The 24,261-nt window shown below is 45.4% G+C and overlaps 1 protein-coding gene across 1 annotated transcript in view; it reads right to left on the minus strand.

Moving 5' to 3' along the window:
- The window catches only part of HOMER3 (homer scaffold protein 3), a 260,671-nt gene that overhangs the window by 94,898 nt on the left and 141,512 nt on the right, over positions 1–24,261 (minus strand). Inside the window, exon 5 of the mRNA XM_063914539.1 lies at positions 10,124–10,245. Coding sequence (XP_063770609.1) covers positions 10,124–10,245 — 122 coding nt within the window. The remainder of the gene's footprint in view (positions 1–10,123; positions 10,246–24,261) is intronic.

Consider the following 24,261-nt stretch of genomic DNA (forward strand, 5'->3'; position numbering starts at 1 on the left):
ACACCCCCACACGGCACCGTCGTGTACCGGGGAGGACAGTGAAAAGCGGAAACCTCCACAAAACCACCAGTACAAAATTAACACAAACGACTAAGCGGCCAAGGCCGCAACACGCGGCAGAAGCCGCTACTCATGAAACCGGGAGAGAGCCCCAATAAGCGAGAACCCCCAGATGACTGCAACAGGTTCACTTGGACTGGAAGGATTCCCAGGACCGGCTTCAGAACTCCAGGACTCAGGAGCACAGGGAGCAGGATCGACCAGATACAGCTGACCAGGAACAGACGTTGCAAGGCAGGAACAGCATACAGGAAGCTATCACCGGCGAGGCTGCAGTGTGCTGGCTCCCATAAAAAGGCCCTGCTGGCCAATGACAGGAGGGCCAGCAAGACCAGCCCCCAGACCCTAATTACTAGTTGCCGTGCAGCTGCCCTGCTGCACGAACAACTAATCAATCTTATCTGGCAACGGGGAACGCGGTCCTCCAATGGCGTCCCCGTTGCCATGGACCCAGCGGCTGTGGACGCCCGGCGTCCTAGCGTTGCCAGGGACCCGGCGGTTACAGTACGCACGGCGTCCTGGCGTTGCTAGGTGCCGGGCGGGCAGGGAGGGAGGTGCGGCGGCCGTGAGCGTCGCTCGGAAGCAGACCGAGCGGCGCCGCGGACCGCGGCACGTAACACACAGAAGTTTTCCTGGCTGGGCCGTATGAATATTGTAAAAATGAATATATTACCTAGGTTGTTATACCTTTTTAAGACTATTCCATTGAAACTCCCTCCTCAGTTCTTAGCCGAAACACATAAAGCGATTAGTCACTTTGTTTGGGGGTGACAGGAAACCCAGATTTAAGCACTGCCATTTATTTCGTAGGAAATCTCAGGGTGGCCAACAGTTACCTATGGTCTCAGCGTATTACCAGGCTATGATCCTACATAGGATCTTGGATTGGTCGCGACCAGACTCTAGCTCTAAACAATGGGTAGACTTGGAGAGGAGGTCCTCGGACCTACGTCTGCAGGCTGTGCCCTTGGTTAAGACCATTAGCTGTTCTTCACATCCGACAGTGGTCCTCACTTTAGCTCTCCGGAAAATATTAAGCAACAGAGTGGGAATTTCTTCTATGAAATCCTTGCTTCTACCATTTTTTAATAATCCATTGTTCCCACCGGGTCTCAAGCAGTGACGTGCGGTGGGGTGAGGCAGGTGTGGCAGAGCCTTTCCTGTCATACTAACGTTTGTGCAAAAATAGATTAAAGAAGACTCTTGTTTGGGTGCACTCTTGTTCAAATTATATTGATAATATTAAAACACTAGGTGATTCATCGCGCCCTACGGGCGCTCTTCACACCGTCGTAAGGGGCTACGCCCCCTTAACCCTTGCACACCCTTGTGGCGTGCAATATTTTTATTATATGGAGTATTACCTCCAAGCATAATTGTGTGAGTGGTTAAATATTGCACGGACAAAGGGTGTGCAATGGTTAAGGGGTGGAAGCCCTTTGCAACGGCGTGAACAGCGCACGCAGGGCCTGGTGAATCACCTAGTAGGTGCTTTGGTTGGGGGAGTAGGGGGTGGGGGGAAGAGGCGGATGGGATCCTGGGGTGCCACGGGAGGTTGCGGTGGTGCCGCAGGTGGGGGAGGGGGCGTGGGTGCCGCAGGTGGTGGTCCGGAGGCGCTGCGGGTGGGGGAGGAGCAGTTACGGGGTTGCCCCGGGTGGGGGAGGGGTGGGTGGGGTGGTGTGGCGGGAGGTACGGGTGCGGGGTCGGTGGGGGAGGGGGTCCGGAGCTATCGCGGGTGCTGGAGGGGGTGTGTGGGGGTGCCGCGGATGGGGCCCGGAGGTACTGCGAGGGGGAGAGAGGCGGGTAATGCTTATCCTGCTTCTCCTCCTGTCAGCAGCTAAGCTGCTGTCCTCCCTTTGGCAGCGGCTCTCCCAGAGACTCGCACAGCAGCCAGTCACTATTGTTCGCGCCGGTGTCCCAATGTGCCGCATTACAGGGAAGAAAATGTACGCAATAAACTACAGCTCCCAGCAGCCCTAAGGGGCGGAATGCTTCGACGCTAAGGGCTGCTGGGAGCTGTAGTTTATGTAGTGCGTCTACTTCGTTGTAATGCGGCGCGTTGGGACACTGGTGCTAACAATAGTGACTGGCTGGCAGAACTGTGTGACTGGCTGAATCAATGTAAAAGGTGAGAGTGCTGTGCAGTGTCAGTGACACTACACACATGCAGCGGCGCCGGAAGCACAAAACCTTTTCTCCCCCTCGGTGCCGGCAGCACAAAGCCTCCTCTCCCCCTCGGCGCTGCAGCACAAAACCTCCTCTCCCCCCTCCCCTCCCCTGTGTGACATTCAGTAGCCGGGAGGGAGCCAAAGTGGGCGGAGCTAGATGGGCATAAGGGGCGGAGCTACACGGAACCATGCTGCAGCAGGAGGATGATCTGCTACAGCTTCGGCCAGCTAGACTTCATTAGATAAGTGTCTGGAAAGAGAGTGAGTGTGTGTGTATATATACAGTGTCTGTGTATACTGTATATATGTGTGACTGTGTATGTGTGTAATGTATGTACAGTATGTATGTGTGTGTGTTTGTATATATGTGTGTATGTGTGACTGCTGCATAATGTGTGTAAGTGTTACTGGTACAGGGGGCGTTACGTGTGTAAGCGACACTGGTACAGGGGGCGTTACGTGTGTAAGCAGCACTGCTACAGGGGGCGTTACGTGTGTAAGCGGCACTGGTACAGAGGGCGTTATGTGTGTAAATGGTGCTGGTGGAGGGGGCATTACGTGTGTAAGCTTCACTGGTACAGGGGGCGTTAAGTGTGTAAGCGTCACTGGTACAGGGGGTGTTACGTGTGTAAGCGTCACTGGTACAGGGGGCGTTGCGTGTGTACGCGGCACTGGTACAGGGGGCCTTACGTGTCTAAGCGGCACTGGTACAGAGGGCGTTACGTGTGTAAGCGTCACTGCTACAGGGGGCATTACGTGTGTAATTGTCACTGCTACAGGGGGTGTTACTTGTGTAAGCGTCACTGGTACGGGGGGGCGTGACATGTGTAAGCGTCACTGGTTCAGGGGGCATTACATGTGTAAGCGTCTCTGGTACAGGGGGCATTACATGTGTAAGTGTCTCTACTACAGGGGGTATTATGTGCGCTGTGCGTTTGTAAAGTATGCGAGGGTGCAAATTTATAGTTTGCAGGGGGGCGCCGAACACTCTAGCAACGGCCCTGACTGCACACCCACTGCACTGCACTGCACAGCACTGTCACCTTTTACATTGATTCAGCGTCCAGACATTACCCTCCGCGATATCACCCTCTCTATCCGCTACATTAACCATCTCGGGGCTGCTGTGTTGCGGAGTCAGGGCCTCTGGGCATCTGGGTGCGGCTGTGGTGGGAGGCACTTCTGTGACATCACACGCAGAGCAGGCTCTGGGGCTCAGAGAGTATGCGGCGCAGGGAGGCCTATGAAAGTCTTCCGCTGCGCCGCTTTCATACACATCTATGCCAGTGGCCGCAGCAGCTTTTGTTCCACCTGCGGTGCGGCTAGGGAGTGGGGATTGTTGATGCCGGAGGGGGCAAGTGGACTGGCAGCAAGACATTGGTGGTCATTCCGAGTTGATCGCTCGCTAGCAGTTTTTAGCAGCCGTGCAAACGCTATGCGCCGCCCAGTGGGAGTGTATTTTAGCTTAGCAGAAGTGGGAACGAAGGGATCGGAGAGCGGCTACAAAACATTTTTGTGCAGTTTCAGAGCAGCTTCAGACCTACTCGGCGCTTGCGATCACTTCAGACCATTCAGTTCCTGATTTGACGTCATGAACACGCCCTGCGTTCGGCCAGCCACGCCTGCGTTTTTCCGAACACTCCCTGAAAACGGTCAGTTGACACCCAGAAACGCCCTCTTCCTGTCAATCACTCTGCGGCTGTCTATGCGACTGAAAAGCATCATCGCTAGACCCTGTGTAAAACTACATTGTTTGTTGTAATAGTAAGCCGCACGTGCGCATTGCGCTGCATATGCATGCGCAGAAGTGCCGAGTTTTTGTCTGATCGCTGCAGAGCGAACGAATGCAGCTAGCGATCAACTTGGAATGACCCCATAGGACGCTGCAGTAAAAGGATTGTTTTTTCCCCTATCTACAGTGCAGAGACTTGCTGCAGATGCAGTGGCATACCCTCCAGCTGCACCTTTTTGGCAGGTACAGGACCTTTTTTTTTTATGGTCTGTACCGTTTTTTGACTCTCCAAGCTTCCATTGAAAGTATAGGAAAAGGGGCGTGGCCACACAGCTGTACTCGTGGCCACGCCCCCTTTCGAATTTGCATCAATGTTTATGTGTAAATTGTTGGAGGGTATGTTGCTGCAGATGCAGTGGGACTATTTTGGGTTGTGGGGCTGGAGCTGCAGCTCCATCAGTCCCATTGCTAATCCTGCTCTGTGAAAACACAGCAGGCAAAGGGCAGAGCCTCCCATTGGATGTAACCTGTGTGGGAGGGCGTTTCTCGGCCAATCAGCTGTGGGCTGGGTGTGATAGACCTGCCACTAACCCAATGGGAGCTCCTAGCCACGCCCAGCGTTAGAAACCCAGGCACAGAATCACAGGGCTATTATATAGGAGATAACGTTTATTATGCCTTGTTAAAGTTCAGTATCCACTTGAGTGGATACTGAACTTATTTTAACAAGGCATAATAAACGTTATGTTTTAATATTATCAATATAATTTGAACAAGAGTGCACCCAAACAAGAGTCTTCTTTAATCTATTTTGCTCTAGCTGTTTTCTGACTCTGGGTGCACCACCAGACTGTAACTAAGAGATTATCTCTGTATATACTAATACTGGTCCATATAAACACATGTAATTGTGTATGACTGGTGCGGAATCACCAATCTTCCTTGGTAATACTAACGTTTGTGCCAGAGTTTTGACTGTATAAAGTATGTGAAAAATACAAATAATTTGTTTGAAATATCTTCTTTGCATTATTCTAATCATTTTTATAGCCAAAACTATTAAGTAAAAAGTCTATGGCAGGTGAGGCAGTGCCTAACTTGCCTAACCTTTCCGCACATCTCTGATCAAAGCCCACCAAATTTACAGGAGTTTATACTGCTGCACTTGTGTATAATGCCCACATGCACCCTTTGACTAATATATTGCATGTAAATCTGGCTCTGGTGCTAGCCAGTGCCTCTTGAGCCATTTAGCTCACCGCATGTCACTGGTCTCAAGGGAAGTGTAGCGAACAACTGGAGGTTAGCGGGCTTGACCAGAATAACACATTTAGTATCAGACGGACGGCTTAAACCATTTAGGGAACTCTGCGAAACCGCAAGTATCCCTGTGACAGACTTTTTGTTTTATCTCCAAATGCGCCACTTCATTTCAGTTCATAGGAATGCTGCTGATCTAGCTAGAAATCTCACCCCCTTTGAGATCCTCGAACCCCACTCATGATATATCAGGTATTTCTAAGATACTGCTACATTGTCATTTTACTGAGGGCCCTTCCTTTGGTAAAGCATGGGATGCGGACCTAATTCCTCGAGGGATCCATATCAAATGGGAAAAACATTGTGCGCTTATGTCACACTGCTCCATGAGTTTAGAAGTAATAGAAACTCAGTATAAACTGCTTACTAGATGGTATCAATGCCCTTCCTTTTTGCACAAGTTTTACCCTTCTGTGTCCCCCTTATGCTGGCGATGTGGTAAGGAAAATGCAGAGCCGGCCTTAGCTATAGGCAGGCTAGGCATTTGCCTAGGGCATTCAAGCATGTCTAGGGGCATCCAAGCATGTCCCTGCAGCATCTCAGAATCAGAATCAGAATCAGAATCAGCTTTATTGGCCAGCTTTATTGAGTACTCACGTACACTAGGAATTCTTTGTGGTACAATGCATCGCCAAGCAGCAACATGAAGGGGGAATACATAGCATACGAAGGGGGAAGAACATAGCATACATTACACACATTACACGTATGAGTTGATACTGCACATTGCAACTGTACAATAGACTCAACATATTAGACATATTATACACGTAGGACTAAACACAAAGGCTTCTTGGCAGAGCAGCACCGAGGCAGCCATCCGCGGCGCCAACTAGAACTCAAACAATGCACATAATACAGAAGATTTAAGTATTGCATCAAAAGATAAACCACACAGACAATAAAGACAGAAAGCATAATGCAGGGTTGGTGTAAGCATTTTGGGTAATAACCTCCAGGGGTTGTGTATTCCACCCTCACAAGGTACCAGGTGCGGCAGCCATCTTAGGCGCTCTGCGTAGGATTACCCAGGGTGGAATAGTCCACCCCCAGAAGAGAACACAAAACGGGGAGATTGCAGAGTCCTTAGGTTCAGAGTAGGGTTCCACTAAAACCATCAGGTCCATGTATTTTTCATCCCATCCACAAGTGCACCAGATAAGGCAGCCATGTTGGGCGCACTACGAAGGTTACACAGTGGGAGATGAGCCATACAAGGGCCAAATGCATTTACGGGAAAACTGACACGAGTGTAGGAGTATGCTATACCCTGCACGGAAAGATCCAAATAAGCACACCCTGCCCATGGAGGGACCATCCGAGGCAGCCATGTGAGGCGCACTGTGTAGGTTACTGCTGGCAGGGTGTGCAACCAATGGAGGTACACATTACAGGAATAGCACACAGTGGGGGGAAAGTACCCTGTAAGAAGAAAGAAGGGAAAGACACATTTGCAGGAAAACATTAATTTGTGAAAATTATAAATGTCCTGGTCTCATGAGAGCAGTGCGGGTGTGTGTGAGAGTGTGGGGAGCAGTGCGGGTGGGTGTAAGAATGTGGAGTGCACACTAATGTCCAATGGAACTGACCCAGCAAAATCTGGTCCTGATGCGCACGCCTCTCAGTTCCCTGCTCAGCTTGAGGGGTAGTCTTGGGGGCAGTCATGATGTTCTTGGACAGAGAAGTAGTAGGCATTGGTCCTGGTGTTCTCAAGGCAGAGGTGAGGAGAGGCCACATGATGGTCCCGAGTTGCAGTGTTTGGGGAAATTGTATTATTTGAGATTTTAGCGTAGTCCAAATCCAGTTCAAACTCCGGTTCTAACTCCATTCTTAAATCATATTCTTAAGAGGGACAGTCCGCAAACTAACTGTTACTTTCCAAATGTATTCAATCAGTACTTGTATACACTGCTGTTTACATTTGTCAAAAAAAATGCACACTGTGCCTTAAACTTCCTCTGACATGCTTGAATGCCCCTGACTTGTGAGACCTCAGACAGACAGCAGAAGCCCAGTAAATGCAATTCCTGGACCTGTGACATTTTCACTGACTATATAAGGTTATTACTGGATGGCTTCTTATGATACCACATGTGTATTTTGGAAGACTGCTTCACAGAAACCTGACATCACCTATACTGCTTGTGCACATGGGGGAGGGGGACCCTGCCATCCTGTGTGTGTCCCTTATCCCTGTGCAAACCCCAGGTGTCTGCAGGGACATAACATGGGCAGTGTTCTCCCCACACTTTATTTCCTAGTCAGTCCATACCGTAAAATTCCCCTGCCATCTAGCACTGTAACGTGGTCAGTAAGTTGCGTTGTGCTATTTCTAAACATCAGTGCAGCGTGACTTTTGGACACATCAGACTGGAGGGCAGAGCATTTAGCTCCCACAGTATAAAGTAAAGTGCATGCAGTTAACGGGAGTAACAGACACCAGCAAACACACTGAATAGTGAAGAGAATGGACAGTTTCTACATGTTTGATACTGATCTTTTTGTATAACCAGCAAGTGTGGCAGTATCTGTGGCAGTATATGTGTATTATGGGCATTACTAATGTGGGGCATATGTGTAAGGTGCATTACTGTGTGGCATTATGTGTATTATGGGCATTACTAATGTGGGGCATATGTGTAAGGTTCCTTTACTGTGTGGAATTATATGTATTATGGTCATTACTGTGTGGCATTGTGCAGAGTTGAACTGGCCCACAGGGTAACCCCCCGGTGGGCCCCACTACCTGAGCGTTGCAGGTACAGATGCAGAACTAGCGGCAGAGCTAGGGGGCACCAGACAAAATTTTGCCTAGGGCATCAAATTGGCTAGGGCCGGCTCTGGGAAAATGGTACTCTTATCCATATATGGTGGGACTGCCCATTAATCGCTGTGTTTTGGGGTAAAATTATTAAACTCTCTACTGAAATCCTGGGGTTTCAAGTTCCCACTGGACTTGACTTTTGGCCACTCTCCCACACTACCTTTCCAATAGCAAAGTATAAACAATCGCTTATTAAACATCTAAATAACGCAGCAAGAGCTGTAATAGCAGTTCATTGGCGATCCCAGGACTTGCCCACGATTTGGGAATGGTTTCAAAGGATAGAATTTTATAGGTCCATGGAGAATATCTATTACTGAGTTCTGGAAAAGCAATAGGATTATGTTGCCACATGGTTTTCATGGCTAGAATTCAAAACCACCTCGCCCTATAAAGATCTGCTATCGTTAGACTTAACACTACACTAACCACTCACCTAAGTTATGGAACTGATCAGCTAAGATACCTGTTTTTAGAAAATATTGTACTGCTTATTTTCCCTCCCTACCACCCCATTTTACCTGGCCTTTCCTTTTCCCCTCTCTCTTTCCCCTGTCTTGTCATAACACAGTTGTTTCCAAACTTTTTTGAATCACGGCGCCCTAGAATATAAAAAAAAAATTCACGGCACCCCTAGGCCAAAAATTTCTTATTGAGAAATTTAGAAAGAAATATTACATTAAGTAGATCGCGTTTATATGTCATCCTTAGGGTCAGTTGTGTGGTGAGGGACAAGATTTGCTTCTGTTTGACCACATATATTATGACTGGCAGCCACCAGCACTAGTTTTGCCTATTATATTGTCCATGAATAATTTGAATTGGTCCTGGACCACCAACCCAGGGCACCCCTGCAAGTGTCCCGAGGCACCCCAGGGAGCCACGGCACACAGTTTGGGAACCTCTGTCATAACAGTTTTATTCATATGGTTACTGTATTATACCATAATTGATGTTATATTATTAGTAGACACTGAATATTTTATTGGTGACCTGTCGGAGCACTTTAATATAATTGGTTCCTCTTTGTGAAGTCAAATGTCGCAAGGTTTACTTTATTGCGAATGTCAAATTGGTATGCCATATTGCCATTTTTGTCTGTATATCATCTCAATTTTGAACTATGTTTGTTATAAACTGACTTTTTCTGAAAAATCAAAATAAAGAATATATTTAAAAAAAAATCGATTTTAATTCAATTTTAAATTGATCTAAATCAATGTTGTGCTTCAGGGGCTAAAATGCAATTTTTTTAAATGTTAGTAAATGTGCATTTTAGCTCCTGAAACACAACATCAATTTGTATTAATTTTGATCAAAAATCAACCTTTAGTAAATTTACCACTCTTTTCTAAATCATTCCCCCATTGAATTCCGCTACCTACAAACAACTACCCAGAATTCTCATTCATCCAGCTTTCCACAATTCTACACTTTCTATTGGCCTTGACCTCTTCCCTGATCCATTTGTATGGATGGATAACAGGTAATATCAGCTGACACTCTGTACTCCTGTATTAACAAAGGACATTCAGTGAAAACGTTATTGCCTGTATTACAGCTCCTGGGAATCTGCTGTTGTTTACGCTCCCTGTTATATACAGAGATTCCACCAGTCTGCAAGCACCAGTTGTGTGACTAATTGCATCAATTCACAAATTCTGTTTGCTGCACAGAAGAAACATTATTGAACACAGCAACTAATTGAAAACGATTGCATGGAGTTGCATTCCCAAACATGTTCAATCGTAAGCGATTTATATTGTTCAAAAGAAAACACTTGCATAGCCTTACTCAAGATAAATGTCAATAGTTTGTAATCATACAGCCACCAGATATGCCTTCTGAAAACTGTTATGCAGCAGGCCCTGTAATAACCATCACCTGTACATCTTATTAAAACTACTCGGGCCATGTTCCACCCAATTCCCATAGCTACTAAAAATGTAGTGCTTTATTGGCCTTCCATACAAGTAAAAACAAAGTTTCTAACACGGAATTTATAATATATGTAGTTACCCTTCTGACAGCATCTTCTTTACCCTTTCTCGTTCTGTACTGAGCTCCATCTCTGCACTCTGGCTCCTGAAGAGCTTGTCATCTCCCGGCCCATTGATACTAATAATGGGAGAAGGTACAACCTGGAGAGACATTACAACAGAGGATTAACACATTTGACCAATGAGATAAGAGCTTGCTGTAGCTTATAACCAGATTCCTGTAACCAGACTTTGCCATTAGATAAAATAGGAAGACACAGAGACGATTGAGATAACATCTCAACTACAGTAGAAAAGTTGGTGGTAAATGTTACGGAGACACAATGCACAAATGTCTTCTCGGGATGTAATTACATTGCCGACAGGATCCCGGCGGTCAGCATACCGACGCTGGAATCCCAACCAATGACAATGCCACCAGCTGACATCCTGGCTAACAGGAGCTATTCCCACTTATGGGTGTACACGACACCCATAGAGTGGGAACAGAACCTGTGGCTAGCGCAGTGAGCCACCAAGTCCGCAGTGCGGCAAGCGTAGCAAGCCCACAAGGGGCTTTGTTGCAATTGTCCCCTGCTGGCATTCTAGCGTCTGGGATCCCAGGGGCCGGTATGCTAACCGCCGGGATCGCGGCCGCCAGCATCCCATACCCAACCCGTCTTCTCTACTGATGTAACGGTAGATGTATACTGTGCTACTAAAATAGTATCCTGGTATAAAAAAGCGGTTGTTGCTATTGGGAATGTAAGAGATCCTCCTATGGAAGAAAAACTTAATCTCAGCATAACCCCCTACCTCATATTATGTATGAGAGCAAACAAATTAGGTTTTAGAAACAGAGTATATGTACAAAAAAAACTAAATAATAATTGAATGATAAAAAACAACAAATAGAATGTATTGAATAAAAGGGTGTTCACAAATTCTATTAATAAAAACAGGTATTTTATTATCTAAAAGAGGATTATTTTGTATATTTCTCTTCTACTGACGTGTCATGAAGGATTGCTCAGTATTGTGTGTCTTTGGATACAGTTATTTGCACAGGTAATGCCTGCAATGGCACCCACATGGCTTAATACCCAACTTTAAAAATGACCCTTAATTTCAAGTGAAAAAAGCAAGCCAAAAACTATCTTTGTGTGTCCAGAAAATGTATTCCGTAATGCTGTCACCTGCCCCTCACTTGCTCCAAAATATCACCACTTGCCCCGCAGACTTCCCACATGCTCCAAAATAGCCCAAAACACCCTCAGGGCACCAGTTATAATAAAATACACTCACATGCTATCAGAAACCCTCCAAAAGCCAATATTCCAAAACTCCTTCAAATGCCTCTAGACATTGCCCTGGTATAGACGGACTGCAGCAGGTCCCTGCAATACACCGGTGAGCAGGGCCAGATTTTGCCATCTAGCACTTCTGAAAAATGGCAGATGGGACGATGGCTTGTTGGGCTTGTCCGTCCACACTGAGAGCAAGCACAGTGCAGCCTTCCTGCTCTTTGTTTGCCCACCCGCTAAACTGCCTGAAGTGCCTGTGCCAAAAAAAGATGGAGTCATGCCTCGAGGTCAGGCCCCCCCTGATTCATGCCATACCCCCATGCGCAGTGGCCACATCCCATGTAACGTGCAGTGCGCACGATCAAATGCCAAGGCTGAAAAGCAGCCCAAGTCCGTCACTACTGGTGAGCCAGTCCGATTCTGGTTTCCGTTGTAAGAACTTGAGTCTATGCAGAGATTTGCTCTACCAATGGCTTAGCAAAGTGAGATTTGTTATTACTTATTTGTGTTCTGTATTTATAAAATGGAGCACTCAAAGGTGGATCAGTAAGACAAAAAGCAAAAGCTTGAGTAACGTGTTTATTAGGCTGTTGCACTGTTCTGAGGGGGTTATTTAGAGTTGTTAGCAAACCAAAAAAGCACACTAATGGGCAAAACCATGTTGCACTGCAGGTGGGGCAGATGTACATGTGCAGAGATTTAATTTTTACATTGTAAAAATAAAGCAGACCGTATTTACCATACATAGAAACAATAGAACCCACCCAAATCTAACTCTCTCTGCACATTTACCTGCAATGCACATGGTTTTGCCCAATTGCTAACTTTTTTTTTATTTGCTAATACAGTAACTCTGAATAACCTCCTGAGTCTATACCACTTAATGGTGTTATATGCTATGCACTGCTTATTGCATTATTTGCAGCAATGAAGGAAGTCTTCAGCTATTCTCAGTGCCAACACTCATATAAAATACAATTATCACCCCTCCAGGATTCTTTCCAGGCAGAAGTAAGAAAAAGCTTTTTAGCTATTATTTATTTATTTATTTATTTATTTAATGAGATTCTTATTTATACTACTACAAATTGTAAAGCAATGGGTGAAAAAAAATGTCAATAAAAATAGTAAATTGGCCTTTTAGTTAGTTACCCTCCTACTGTATATCTATCTCTATCTTATGTAAATATATAAAATAATACGTTTGTTTGTACGTGAATATCTTCCACAGCACTTAAGCTGCCAAATCTTACACAGTTACATAGTATGCTATTAGACCACATAGAAACCACGTGGCAATGTGACTGTTATTGCCCGTCGTGCAGCCCGTACCAGACGCAGGTCTCAGTTGTTGCCATGCGACTGGGACACTGCGTCTCTTCCAGCCGCCGGGCGATTGGTAACCAGGATGCAGTGTCGGCACTGCCCGCTGGTAACAGCCGGCTGCTTGGCTACTGGGATGCCAGATGCAGATGGCGTTCTCGGTTGCTAGACAACCAAGACCAGGATAGTTCCAGCTGACAGCTGCACGTCCTATCCTCTCTGCTCAGTTGCTGATTGGTTCAGCTACCCTTTACATTATATATCCTTTATACACCACCTGAGTGGACCGCTTCTCCCATAGTCAACTTGTATATAGGATTCTCTAGAGTAGGAACACATACAAATCTTTATGTATACTCTCCTTTCCAAAACACTTGCAATATTGTACTGTATATAAAGAAGTTCTGTAAATTCTAATTTTACTTTAAACTTTGTTTATAAATTATGATAAGTATAAGGTATAAGTATTAGTACAAATATTAGCACTAAGCTTTGTTAAAATGAAAGAAATATTAAATATTTGTATTTGCTGTTACTTTGTTATAAAATAATTATAATGAAAAGTATAAAATAATAAATACAGTTCATTATTAAATTATAGTCGCAATAAAATTAATTTAATTTTACTGAAATAAAATTGTTTAGGTAAACTTTTATTTTATTTCTCTAATCAGAGCTTTTGTATATTTTCTAAGTAGCATTTTTGGTCTATTTACCAAATATTTTGCTTCTATATAAAACACATTACAAATCGGACTCACAACGCTGGGTGACCCTGCTTGTATCTATCTAAGGCCAGACTATATTACGTGGTTATTATCTGCTGTCAAATTCGATGCATCTAAGTACAGTAGTACTTCTTTGCTGATGGCCCAATCATAGGGCAAGACTCAAATGTATTTGTGACGGGCATCCACTAGATGGCGCCCAACGGAGATATTCAAATGTTGCGCCGTTCAGACGCGATCAGCTGCTAGCGTCTACATTTCAGCACGCACCCGCCGGGGTGGCAAGATGAAATGTGTGAAGTGTGTGAAATGTGTGAAAGGCACTTTTCCCGATTGCTCCTATTAGTTTAGTCAAGTTTAGCCACTTTAATCAGATAAACCCGACACTAATGGGTACGATCGGGGACATCAATTGAATATCTCCCCCTTCCATCTCCTGTCACTTTAGACTGGAGATCAGGGGCGATAACAATTGAATTTCCCCGTTAATGTCTGTAGCACTATATGCAAATGAGAGGAAGATTAGCAGATTTATAGCAGAAGAGTTCATTTTTACAGTTAATACTCAGTTAATTAATAAAAAAAAAAATAATGATATTCTTAAAGCATCAATGTGGTTTTGAATTGGGGATAACAGTTCAATTTTAACAATGATATGTAAAGTCAGTGAATTAGAAAACAGTTTCAGCAGTCAGTTGGTGAGATGCTGTCTAAGTCACCATGCATCACTAAACAATATCCAATGATAAATTCAAATATATTCAAGGAAAATATCTGTGTTCATTGTCAGAAGAGCAAATGATAATAAATGAAAATAAAGGGACGAGGCCTCTGCTCTGGAAATAGCCACAGTTGCATGACAAGCCGTTGCTGGCCCAGAGAGGCTAAATTAGGTTCTTTGCAAGGAGTTCACAGCTGAGCCTGAGAAATAAGGGAGAGGAAATGACAGGCCGAGCTGTGAGAAATTGATTAGTCTGTGGAGTTAAATATGAACAAGATGAGAGACTCTCCGCGAAGCTTCATGACGAATTATCTACGGCAAGGTGACTTCTTTTCAGCACAAGCTAGCAGAGAATTGTAAACACACAATGGTACTGTGCATAATACCATTTATACTTTACCCATTCATAGGCTTAGAAATGTATCCTTTTATACCGGTCATTTTATGTACTTTTACATGCTAATATCCGGCATCTACACAGAATGTCTCCTCTTTATAAAATAAAATTTCTGTATTTATAGAGCACTTTTCTCCCAATAGGACTCAAAGCACTTTACATTACTGCAGTGCGATTTACAATAATCCTCAGTAAAGTTTCTAGCACAGCCAGTAAAATGCTGCCAACTTTACACATGATCTCTCTCCAACATTTGACAAATGTCCCCCTAAGTTCTGTATCACACACTAGGGTCTAAATTTGTCATAAGCCAATTAATCTACCATTTGTGGGAGGGAAACACTCAAGCATGGGGAGAATATACAAATTCCACAAAGACAGGGCCTTGGTGGGAATTGCTAACCACTGTGCCACTTTTCAGTCCTATATAGCAAGCTTGCCCAAATGTGAGTTAATATTTTTCCATGTCCACATGCCACATCCATAGGAACAAGCAATGTTCAGTCATTTATAATTTTGTGGGCACGGCACGAGTGATTAGAAACCAGTGACCATTCACAGAGATGGCACCTTTAGAATGAACTTGTGTAAACATCCATTGGGTAACAAAGGATTAATATAATGCATATACCTGTAATGTATTTTAGATTCTGAGACCACTGTATTATTCTCTATAACTGTGTGTATTGATGGGAATGTAGCATTACATAATTATCAGCATTATAACATAACATACTGATTCCATGCTTTTAGGTTGCGTAATACAGGTGCCACCTAACGTCATTAATAGCTTTGTGATATTTTCAATAAACGTTCAATCTTAAAAAAATCAATAAATATATGAAAAATAAAATATACATTTAATAAAATAAAATTTTATATTTAACCCATTTCATGTTTTAAACTGTTTTGTTTTAAGACCTTTTCTTATTGACATTTAAATGCTTGTGACTCACTGACTATGACCCTCTAACACACAGTGATGTCTCCGCACTGGTTGGGAACCACTATCTTCTAGTTTAGAGTTTAAAACCCTTTACATATGGAAGATGCTTTAAGGCACAAGTAAAAGTACAATCATGCCATCTGTTCCAACTATACAGTAGGTGCTAATTCTCCTGGAATTTCTGGGAGACTCCCAAATCTGGTGGAGTTTTCTAGGCTCATGGCATAGTGGACAACACTTCTGCATGCCACCCACTTCTTCTTGGGTGGGGTAAGGATGTGATGAAGTAATTCATAGCATCAGACCCCTGCCCGTCACATGTGGACCTAACCCGGCCTCTATGGATCTCCTTGAGGCCTCCCAGCAAAGGTGGCAAGTATTATTCCAACCATTGCAGCCAGCAGTTTTATTTAAAATTAGGAGCGTGGGGACTCTTACGCTCTTAATAACTCTGCCCACATGTCTGACCCTGCCTTGTTTTGGCAGACGGCTAAAGCCGTTTTACGAGGGGATATAACTGCATACATGGCGAAATATAGACAAGACCAGGACGCCGCATACAGGGCGGCACAATCTATACTCACTTCCTCATTTAAAAAATTTAAATCCTCACCCACGTTAGCTAACAAACAGAAATATAGGGACGCTAAGACCCAGTTTGATCATACTCTGACACAAATGGACAATAGATTCCTTATTGCAGGAAAGTATAAATTTTTTCAATACGGAGATAAGCCTAGCCGAATGCTTTCCAATCTGCTTAAATCCGATAAGGGGCCCCAACATGTAACAGCTCTGAAAGACCCATCCTCTGTTATACAATCTGAAGGGAAGGCGATCACTGATATTTTTCACTCATTTTATACCGACCTCTACTCACATAGCGACATTGATCAACCTACTAAAAACTCCTTCTGGGAGACATTACAGTTGCCTCAGATCTCCCTAGATCAGTCAGATTCCCTTACGGCTCCTGTTACTGTCACTGAAGTGACAGTAGCTATTAAAGCCCTTAAACCACTGAAGAACCGGGCCCCGATGGCTTATCCAGGGAATTCTTTAAATTGCTCTCCCCTAAAATAGTGGACTCTCTAACGGCCTTTTTTTATTCTATTTTCTCCAGCCTTACTATCCCACACTATTTCAACTCGGCCCTGATTCGTGTTCTACCCAAACCTGGTAAAGACCCGCTCCTCCCGTCTTCTTACCGCCCTATCTCCTTACTTAATGTGGACTACAAATTGTTTACTAAACTGTTGGCGGACCGGCTGAAATCTATCTTGCCTGAAATAATCCATGAAGATCAAACCGGTTTTATCTCAGGCAGACACTCGGTGACCAATATCCGTAAGGTTCTGACAGTTCTACAGTCCCTGGGGACGGTGGAGACAGGTGATCCCGCTTTCCTACTGTCATTAGACGCCGAAAAGGCGTTTGATTTGGTGACGTGGGACCACCTGTTTGAGACACTCCGACGTTTCGGATTTCCTGACCGATTTGTAGCCGTTATACACACTATATACCATAATGCATCTACACAAATTTTCACGAACAGATATCTGTCACGACCCTTAATGATTCATAGGGGGACTAGACAGGGATGCCCCTTATCCCCTCTGCTTTTTGCAGCTGCTTTGGAACCACTGGCTATAGCACTGAGACAATTACAGGCCTTTTCAGGGATTTCGGTAGGGGAGAGAGAAGTTAAACTTGGATTATTCGCGGATGATATGATCTTATTTGTCTCCAATCCCCGTACTTCGATACCAGCTATTTTTGACACCATACACTGTTTTAGTACCTTTGCTGGTTATCGCATAAATACCCATAAATCTGAATTACTCCCCCTGACTAACATAAAAGACCCCCTCATCTATACTGACTTCACCTCCCAATTTACGCTGACCCCTACTAAACTAAAATACTCAGGTATTTATATCCCTTCGGAACTCTCCCGGCTGTATCTATTCAATTATACACCCATTATTCAACAAATTAAAACACGCTTAGAAACCTGGAAAGACCTCAAACTTTCTATACTAGGCAGGATAGCGGTGATAAAGGCTGTTATCTTCCCTAAACTGGCTTATTTGCTCCAGATGCTCCCCGTTACGATTACTAAACAGGACTCCCTACTCTGCTCGCAAATATTTTCAAAATGTATCTAGAAAAATGCTAAGCCTCGCATGCCCAAAGCCCGAACTTATGTTAACAAACGAAAAGGTGGTCTGAGTATGCCCAATGTGACGATGTTTGCTAGAGCAGCATTATTTAAGTTCGCCTCAGACTGGCTGCTCCGGTCAGATCTATTTACGAACCTGGAACTGGAAGAAGCATTATTTTTCCCTTACTCCCCTGCAGCTTTGCTTCACACACCATTATCTAAACTACCCCAGGAGCTTAGGACTAATATTTTGTTTTGGGATACTTATAGGACCTGGATCTCCACTCATAAACTATTCCATACTAACCCTTCTGAGTCACCGTACATACCCTTATGGGGCAACCCTAATTTCCCCTCTTCTTTAGATAATCGTCACTTTTACACATGGAAATGTAAAGGAATATATTCTATCAAGGATGTCTTTGATACTGGTGGACAGATGCTCTCCTTTAAGCAACTACGTGACAGATTTTCTTTGCCCCACACTAATTTCTTTATGTATCTCCAAGCGCGCCATTACATTAACTCCCTAGGTGACCCCCTGGGCAAAAAGGCCTCTACTCGAACAATACTCGACACTCTCACGTTTTGCAGACATAATCCATTCAAAATTCGTTACCTTTATAGTGACCTGATTGAGGTGTCAGCCCCCTCTTGGTCCCCTCTCTCTGCTTCATGGCGGCGGGAGCTCCCGGAGGCACCCGCGATGGGCGAGATTTCTGCGAACACTGAATTGGTCCTAAAGGCTCTAAAATCCGCTACACTACAAGAAATACATTTAAGGACTCTGAATAGGATGTATATAGCCCCCTCTCAAAGACAACACTTCCGCCCCGGTGAGACGGGTAGTTGCCCTAAATGTGGAGTAAGTGGAGCATCCCTTGCACACAATCTCTGGTTATGTGGGAAAATTAAACGGTTCTGGCGTAAGATTCTCCAATATTTATCCCGTTTACTCAAATTAACTCTTCCCGAGGCGGTGGGCCCGTTGCTGTTCACGGACTTCTCGCCCTGGCTGTCACGGTTTGACCTTGCTCCTGTGATCCCTTTACTGACTGTGATGGTCACGGTGGCGAAACAGATGATACTGCGACATTGGATATATAAAACTGCTCCATCGGTGGGAGAATGGGAATCTGCCTTATTAGACGTACTATTTTGTGAGAGACGAATGGCCACTTTTCAAATTGAAAATGGAGTGAGGCTTTTCCATAAAAAATGGGGAACCTATATAGAGACTTTACCCCTAGACAGGCGCGAATGTATCTGGAAGGTATTTTCCGAGACACAACATGGTATTGGACTAGCCGGATAGTGGGAACTATTACTTGACCACCTGTAGGCTGAAAGATAGGTTTAATTGGGATGCCCTGCTTATAGCATCGACGCTCCTCATTAGAGTACTACATAATACAGCATTCACTCCAAACCCATGATCTACTCTCCTCATCCAGAATATGGATTTGATCACTTACCCCCCCGGCAACATATACTGCCCATCTATGGTACCTCTGTACTAATTATTTTTCTCTGCTTTCTATGTTTATCCTCTTCATTCTTTTCTTTCTTTTTTTTTTTTTTTTTTCCTTTCTCTTTCCTATCTCTACTTCCCTTCAACAGCTATGATACTTAACTCATTTGTTTGGACTGTTCCTTATTATTGGGGGAGGTGGTGCACCTAAGTAAAACACACCCCCTAGTATACTACTATTATTATTACTAGACAGCTGAGTTTACATTATTTGTTGTGAAGTGTTTCTATTTTTCTTCTTCTCTTACAAAAAAAAACAAAAAAGTGTACAGCCTTCAATTCTCTGTATTCTATTCAGTTTAGAACTTGATTATATGTCACTGCTGAATAATCTTGTACCTTAATATCTGGCAACGTATGTTGTGACTTTATGGCTGTCTAATAAAGAAATTAATAAAAAAAAAAAAATTAGGAGCGTGGGGTTTCTCTGTCTTGTATCATATTTGAATAGGGAGGGGATGTACACAGCAGTGCATAAAACATAGTTTAGTTATAGATTAGCAGTTTAATAGTTACCAGAAATGTCCTGTTGGCAGATTCATACACAGAGGAATAGCCAGTTATTATAAAACAAGCATAACTGCACCTTCTTTGCTGCTTCTGATAGAGGATATATACTGGATTGTAAAACTGATGTAGAGTTGTATGCAAGCAGGGGCGGATCCAGAAAAAAATTACAGGGGGGGCACCATAAGTGGTTGTGTGTCAAGAAGGGGTGGAGTTAGTAGTGTAGTGGGTGTGGTCAAGTTTCAGTGGGTGTGACCAATTGTGTGAGGGGGTGTGGTCAAGTGCTCAATGTGAGTACCGAGTGTGTCTATATAGGGGCGTGGCTTCATGGGAAGGGGCGTGACCACAAAATAATACCAATTCATAGTGCGGTGCACAGTAGTCTCCATTATTCAAATTATGCTGCACAGTAGCGCCACTACACCAGGTAGAGCCCCTTTTACACATTACGGCAGACAGTCCTGCTTTTTACACATTACGGCAGACAGTGTCCCCCTTTTTACACATTATGGCAGACAGTGTCCCCCTTTTTACGTGTGTGTGTGTGTGTGTGTGTGTGTGTGTGTGTGTGTGTGTGTGTGTTACTTGCCTGGGAAGGACAGCACGATCCACCATCCGGACAGCTCAGTCACTCTGCTCCGCAGCAGGATCCACCATCCGGACGGCTCAGTCACTCTCCTCCGGTCTGGAACCTGCAAGCTGCGCCTACACTCCGCACTCCTTCACAGAGGAGACATCCGGCGCCACCAGCGGGACTCTCACACGGAGTGTACTTAATAACTACTGTCAGATGGTGGCAGCGGGAGTCAGGGACAGCGGCGGCGGGTCTTTATGACGGCGCTGGCAGTACTCAGGGATGGCGGCGCCGGGACACGCAGAAGGTGTGTGCTGCCTGATTGTGAATACAACAGTGTTCCCACTGCTTGCAGAGGAGGGAGACCAGCGGCGGAACTTTCACTACTGACTGACTGCTGACAACGGCCGTACGGGGGATGTGCTGCTGATGGTGCGCCTTCAGTCCATTTGCGCTGTGGGTAAGGCACCATCGGCACACACCTAGTTACGGCCCTGGTGTCTGACGTCAATTCCGGGACGCTGAAGACATCTCTCCCCAGGTCACCCCCCCTCCCCCCCCCCCCTCAGCAAAAGACCGCACACAGTAGCACCATTCTCCCTCCCCAGGCCCCCCCCCCCCAGCAAAAGACAGCTCACAGCAGCACCAGTCTCCCTCCCCAGCCCCCCCCCCCCCGGCAAATGACAGCTCACAGCAGCACCAGTCTCCCTCCCCAGCAGCACCAGTCTCCCTCCCCAGCCCCCCCCCCCAGCAAATGACAGCTCACAGCAGCACCAGTCTCCCTCCCCAGCAGCACCAGTCTCCCTCCCCAGCAGCACCAGTCTCCCCCCCCAGCCCCCCCCCCCCCCAGCAAATGACAGCTCATAGCAGCACCAGTCTCCCTCCCCAGCAGCACCAGTCTCCCTCCCCAGCCGCCCTCCCCCCCCAGCAAATGACAGCTCACAGCAGCACCAATCTCCCTCCCCAGCAGCACCAGTCTCCCTCCCCAGGCCCCCCCCCCCCCCAGCAAAAGACCGCTCACCACTGCAGCAGCATTCTCCCCAGGTCACCCCCACAGCACACACTGCTCACCGGCAGAAAGCAGGGCGGCTGTCCCGGACGGACCTTTGCGCTGCTGTGTACGGGTGGCCGCGCACTGTTCCTGAGTGCAGCGGCGGCGGCGGTGCCCTCTACATCAGTGGCGGCGGCAGTGCGCTATCCATCTGCGGCAGCGGCGGCGGGCTGGATCTGTGACATTCCTCCTCCTGCTCAGCTCCTATGAACATGTCACATTTCTCCAGGGAGCCAATCAGGAGGAGGAACAGATGTGAGCAGTTCAGCAGCAGCGCGTTACAGGGAAGGAGGGGGACATGTTGGGTGCCGGGTGCGGGTGCGCGCAGCGGCGCGAAAATCAATCTAAAAAATCAATTAAAAATGATAGGGGGGGCACGTGCCTTGGTGCCCCCCCCCTAAATCCGCCACTGTATGCAAGGTAGTTTTGTGTATGGGTCTTGTGTGTTCACACTGCGCATGCTTCATAGCCGAGTGTGCACATCTATAAGCGGTTCAGGGGCAGACTTATTAAGCTCGGTGAAGTGATAAAGTGGAAGGTGATAACGCACCAGCCACTCAGCTCCTAACTGTCATTTTTCAAACCCAGCCTGTAACATGTCAGTTAGGATCTGATTGGCTGGTCTAGTTAGGTCGCTCACTTCACCGCTGGGAGAAGTGAGCGTCCCCCCATCCCCCCCCTCGATCAGCACTGTGTGCTGAGCGGGAGGAGAGATGTGTGGTGGGCGTTCTGTGCTAGATCGCTCAGCACACATCTCACCACGTGTACCTCCTTATGATTTAATTTGTAATTAATAATTGTTCTACGAGAACCCACTGTCTTTTTATGATATGACATGTATATAGGTTCTGTGACAACTTACTGCTTATGAAAGGACAGTATATGTAACAGGGTTCTCAATTCTGGCATGTTCAACCTGCGGTGCGCTTTTGGCTAGTTTGGGCTGAAAATTGGTGAATGTAATAGTTGGCTATTTACAGCCGGAAACGTGACAGTGATGCGTGGTGAGTTATGAAGCACACATTGCCGGCATAATTATATTATTAAACATAAAAAAATGTGTAGGGCCTCCCCTTTAAACAAAACCAGCACTACTGCTTCTGCCTAGGCTGATATTTGAAAAAAATAATAAAAATTTTTTTTTTTTCTGGGGCATTCCAATTTTTCCATTGCCAGCACTAGGCTTACTCATTTTGTCCTTTATAAGTCCCAGCAACTACAAGTCCCAGCAAGTTCTGCTATATCACATTGTAAAGCCTGCCAAGGCATGTTGGTACTTGATCCTGCTGGCAACATTAATGCATTTGTCAAATAAATATGAAAAAGACCACAGGACTTGCATACTGAATTTGGAAAATACTAGAAAGATAGATAGATAGATAGATAGATAGATAGATAGATAGATAGATAGATAAATATATATTCCAGACTCGGAAACCAGAACGAGGCAAAACGTAATCATCCTGCTGTCGGATTCTCGTGGGTTTTGGATTCCATATAAGGAGCCGCGCGTTGCCGCCATTTTCACTCCGGAATTGGAGAGTGTAGCGAGAGGACGTGTCTCCGTCCTCCATGTCTGTGCAGGAGGGAAAGCGGGGTGGCGATTCCATTGCTGTCTTGTGCTGCTCAGTCCAGTGTAGTGTCTTATGCTGCATCAGTCCAGTCACAGTGGTGGTGTCCTCTGCTGCCATATGTCCAGTGTAGCTGTATAAGTCCACTGCAGTGGTGCTGTGTTGTCCTGCATCAGTACAGTGGTAGTGTCCTGTGCTGCATCAGTCCAGTCACAGTGGTGGTGTCCTCTGCTGCCATATGTCCAGTGCTGTTATATAAGCCCAGTCCATTGCAGTGGTGCTGTGTTGTCCTGCATCAGTCCAGTGGTGGTGTCCCTGTGCTGCTGTATAAGTCCATTGCTATTGCCGTATATGTCCAGTGATACTGCCGTATATGTCCAATGGTACTGCTGTATAAATTCAGTGATACTACCGTATATGTCCAGTGATACTGCCGTATATGTCCAATGGTACTGCTGTATAAATTCAGTGATACTACCGTATATGTCCAGTGGTACTGCCGTATAAAAACAGTCCAGTGATACTGCCGTATATGCCCAGTGGTACTGCCATATAATTCCAGTGATACTGCAATATATGTCCAGTGGTACTGCCGTATAAATCCAGTGGTACTGCCATATAATTCCAGTGGTACTGCCATATAAATCCAGTCCAGTGATACTGCCGTATAAGTCCAGTGATACTGCCATATATGCCCAGTGGTACTGCCGTATAAATCCAGTGATACTGCCGTATATGCCCAGTGGTACTACTGTATAAATCTAGTGATACTGCCGTATATGTCCAGTGGTACTGCCGTATAAATCCAGTTTAGTGATACTGCCATATAAGTCCAGTGATACTGCCATATATGTCCAGTGGTACTGCCGTATAAATCCAGTGATACTGCCGTATATGCCCAGTGGTACTACTGTATAAATCTAGTGATACTGCCGTATATGTCCAGTGGTACTGCCGTATAAATCCAGTTTAGTGATACTGCCATATAAGTCCAGTGATACTGCCATATATGTCCAGTGGTACTGCCGTATAAATCCAGTGATACTGCCGTATATGCCCAGTGGTACTGCCGTATAAATCTAGTGATACTGCCGTATATGTCCAGTGGTACTGCCAAATAATTCCAGTGATACTGACGTATATGTCCAGTGGTACTGCCAAATAATTCCAGTGATACTGACGTATATGTCCAGTGATACTGCCGTACATGTCCAGTGGTACTGGCGTATAAATCCAGTCCAGTTGTACTGCCATATAAGTTCAGTGGTACTGCCGTATAAATCCAGTTTAGTGATACTGCCATATAAGTCCAGTGATACTGCCATATATGTCCAGTGGTACTGCCGTATAAATCCAGTGAT

Source organism: Pseudophryne corroboree, chromosome 1, assembly GCF_028390025.1.
Source record: "Pseudophryne corroboree isolate aPseCor3 chromosome 1, aPseCor3.hap2, whole genome shotgun sequence".
Lineage (NCBI taxonomy): Eukaryota > Metazoa > Chordata > Amphibia > Anura > Myobatrachidae > Pseudophryne > Pseudophryne corroboree.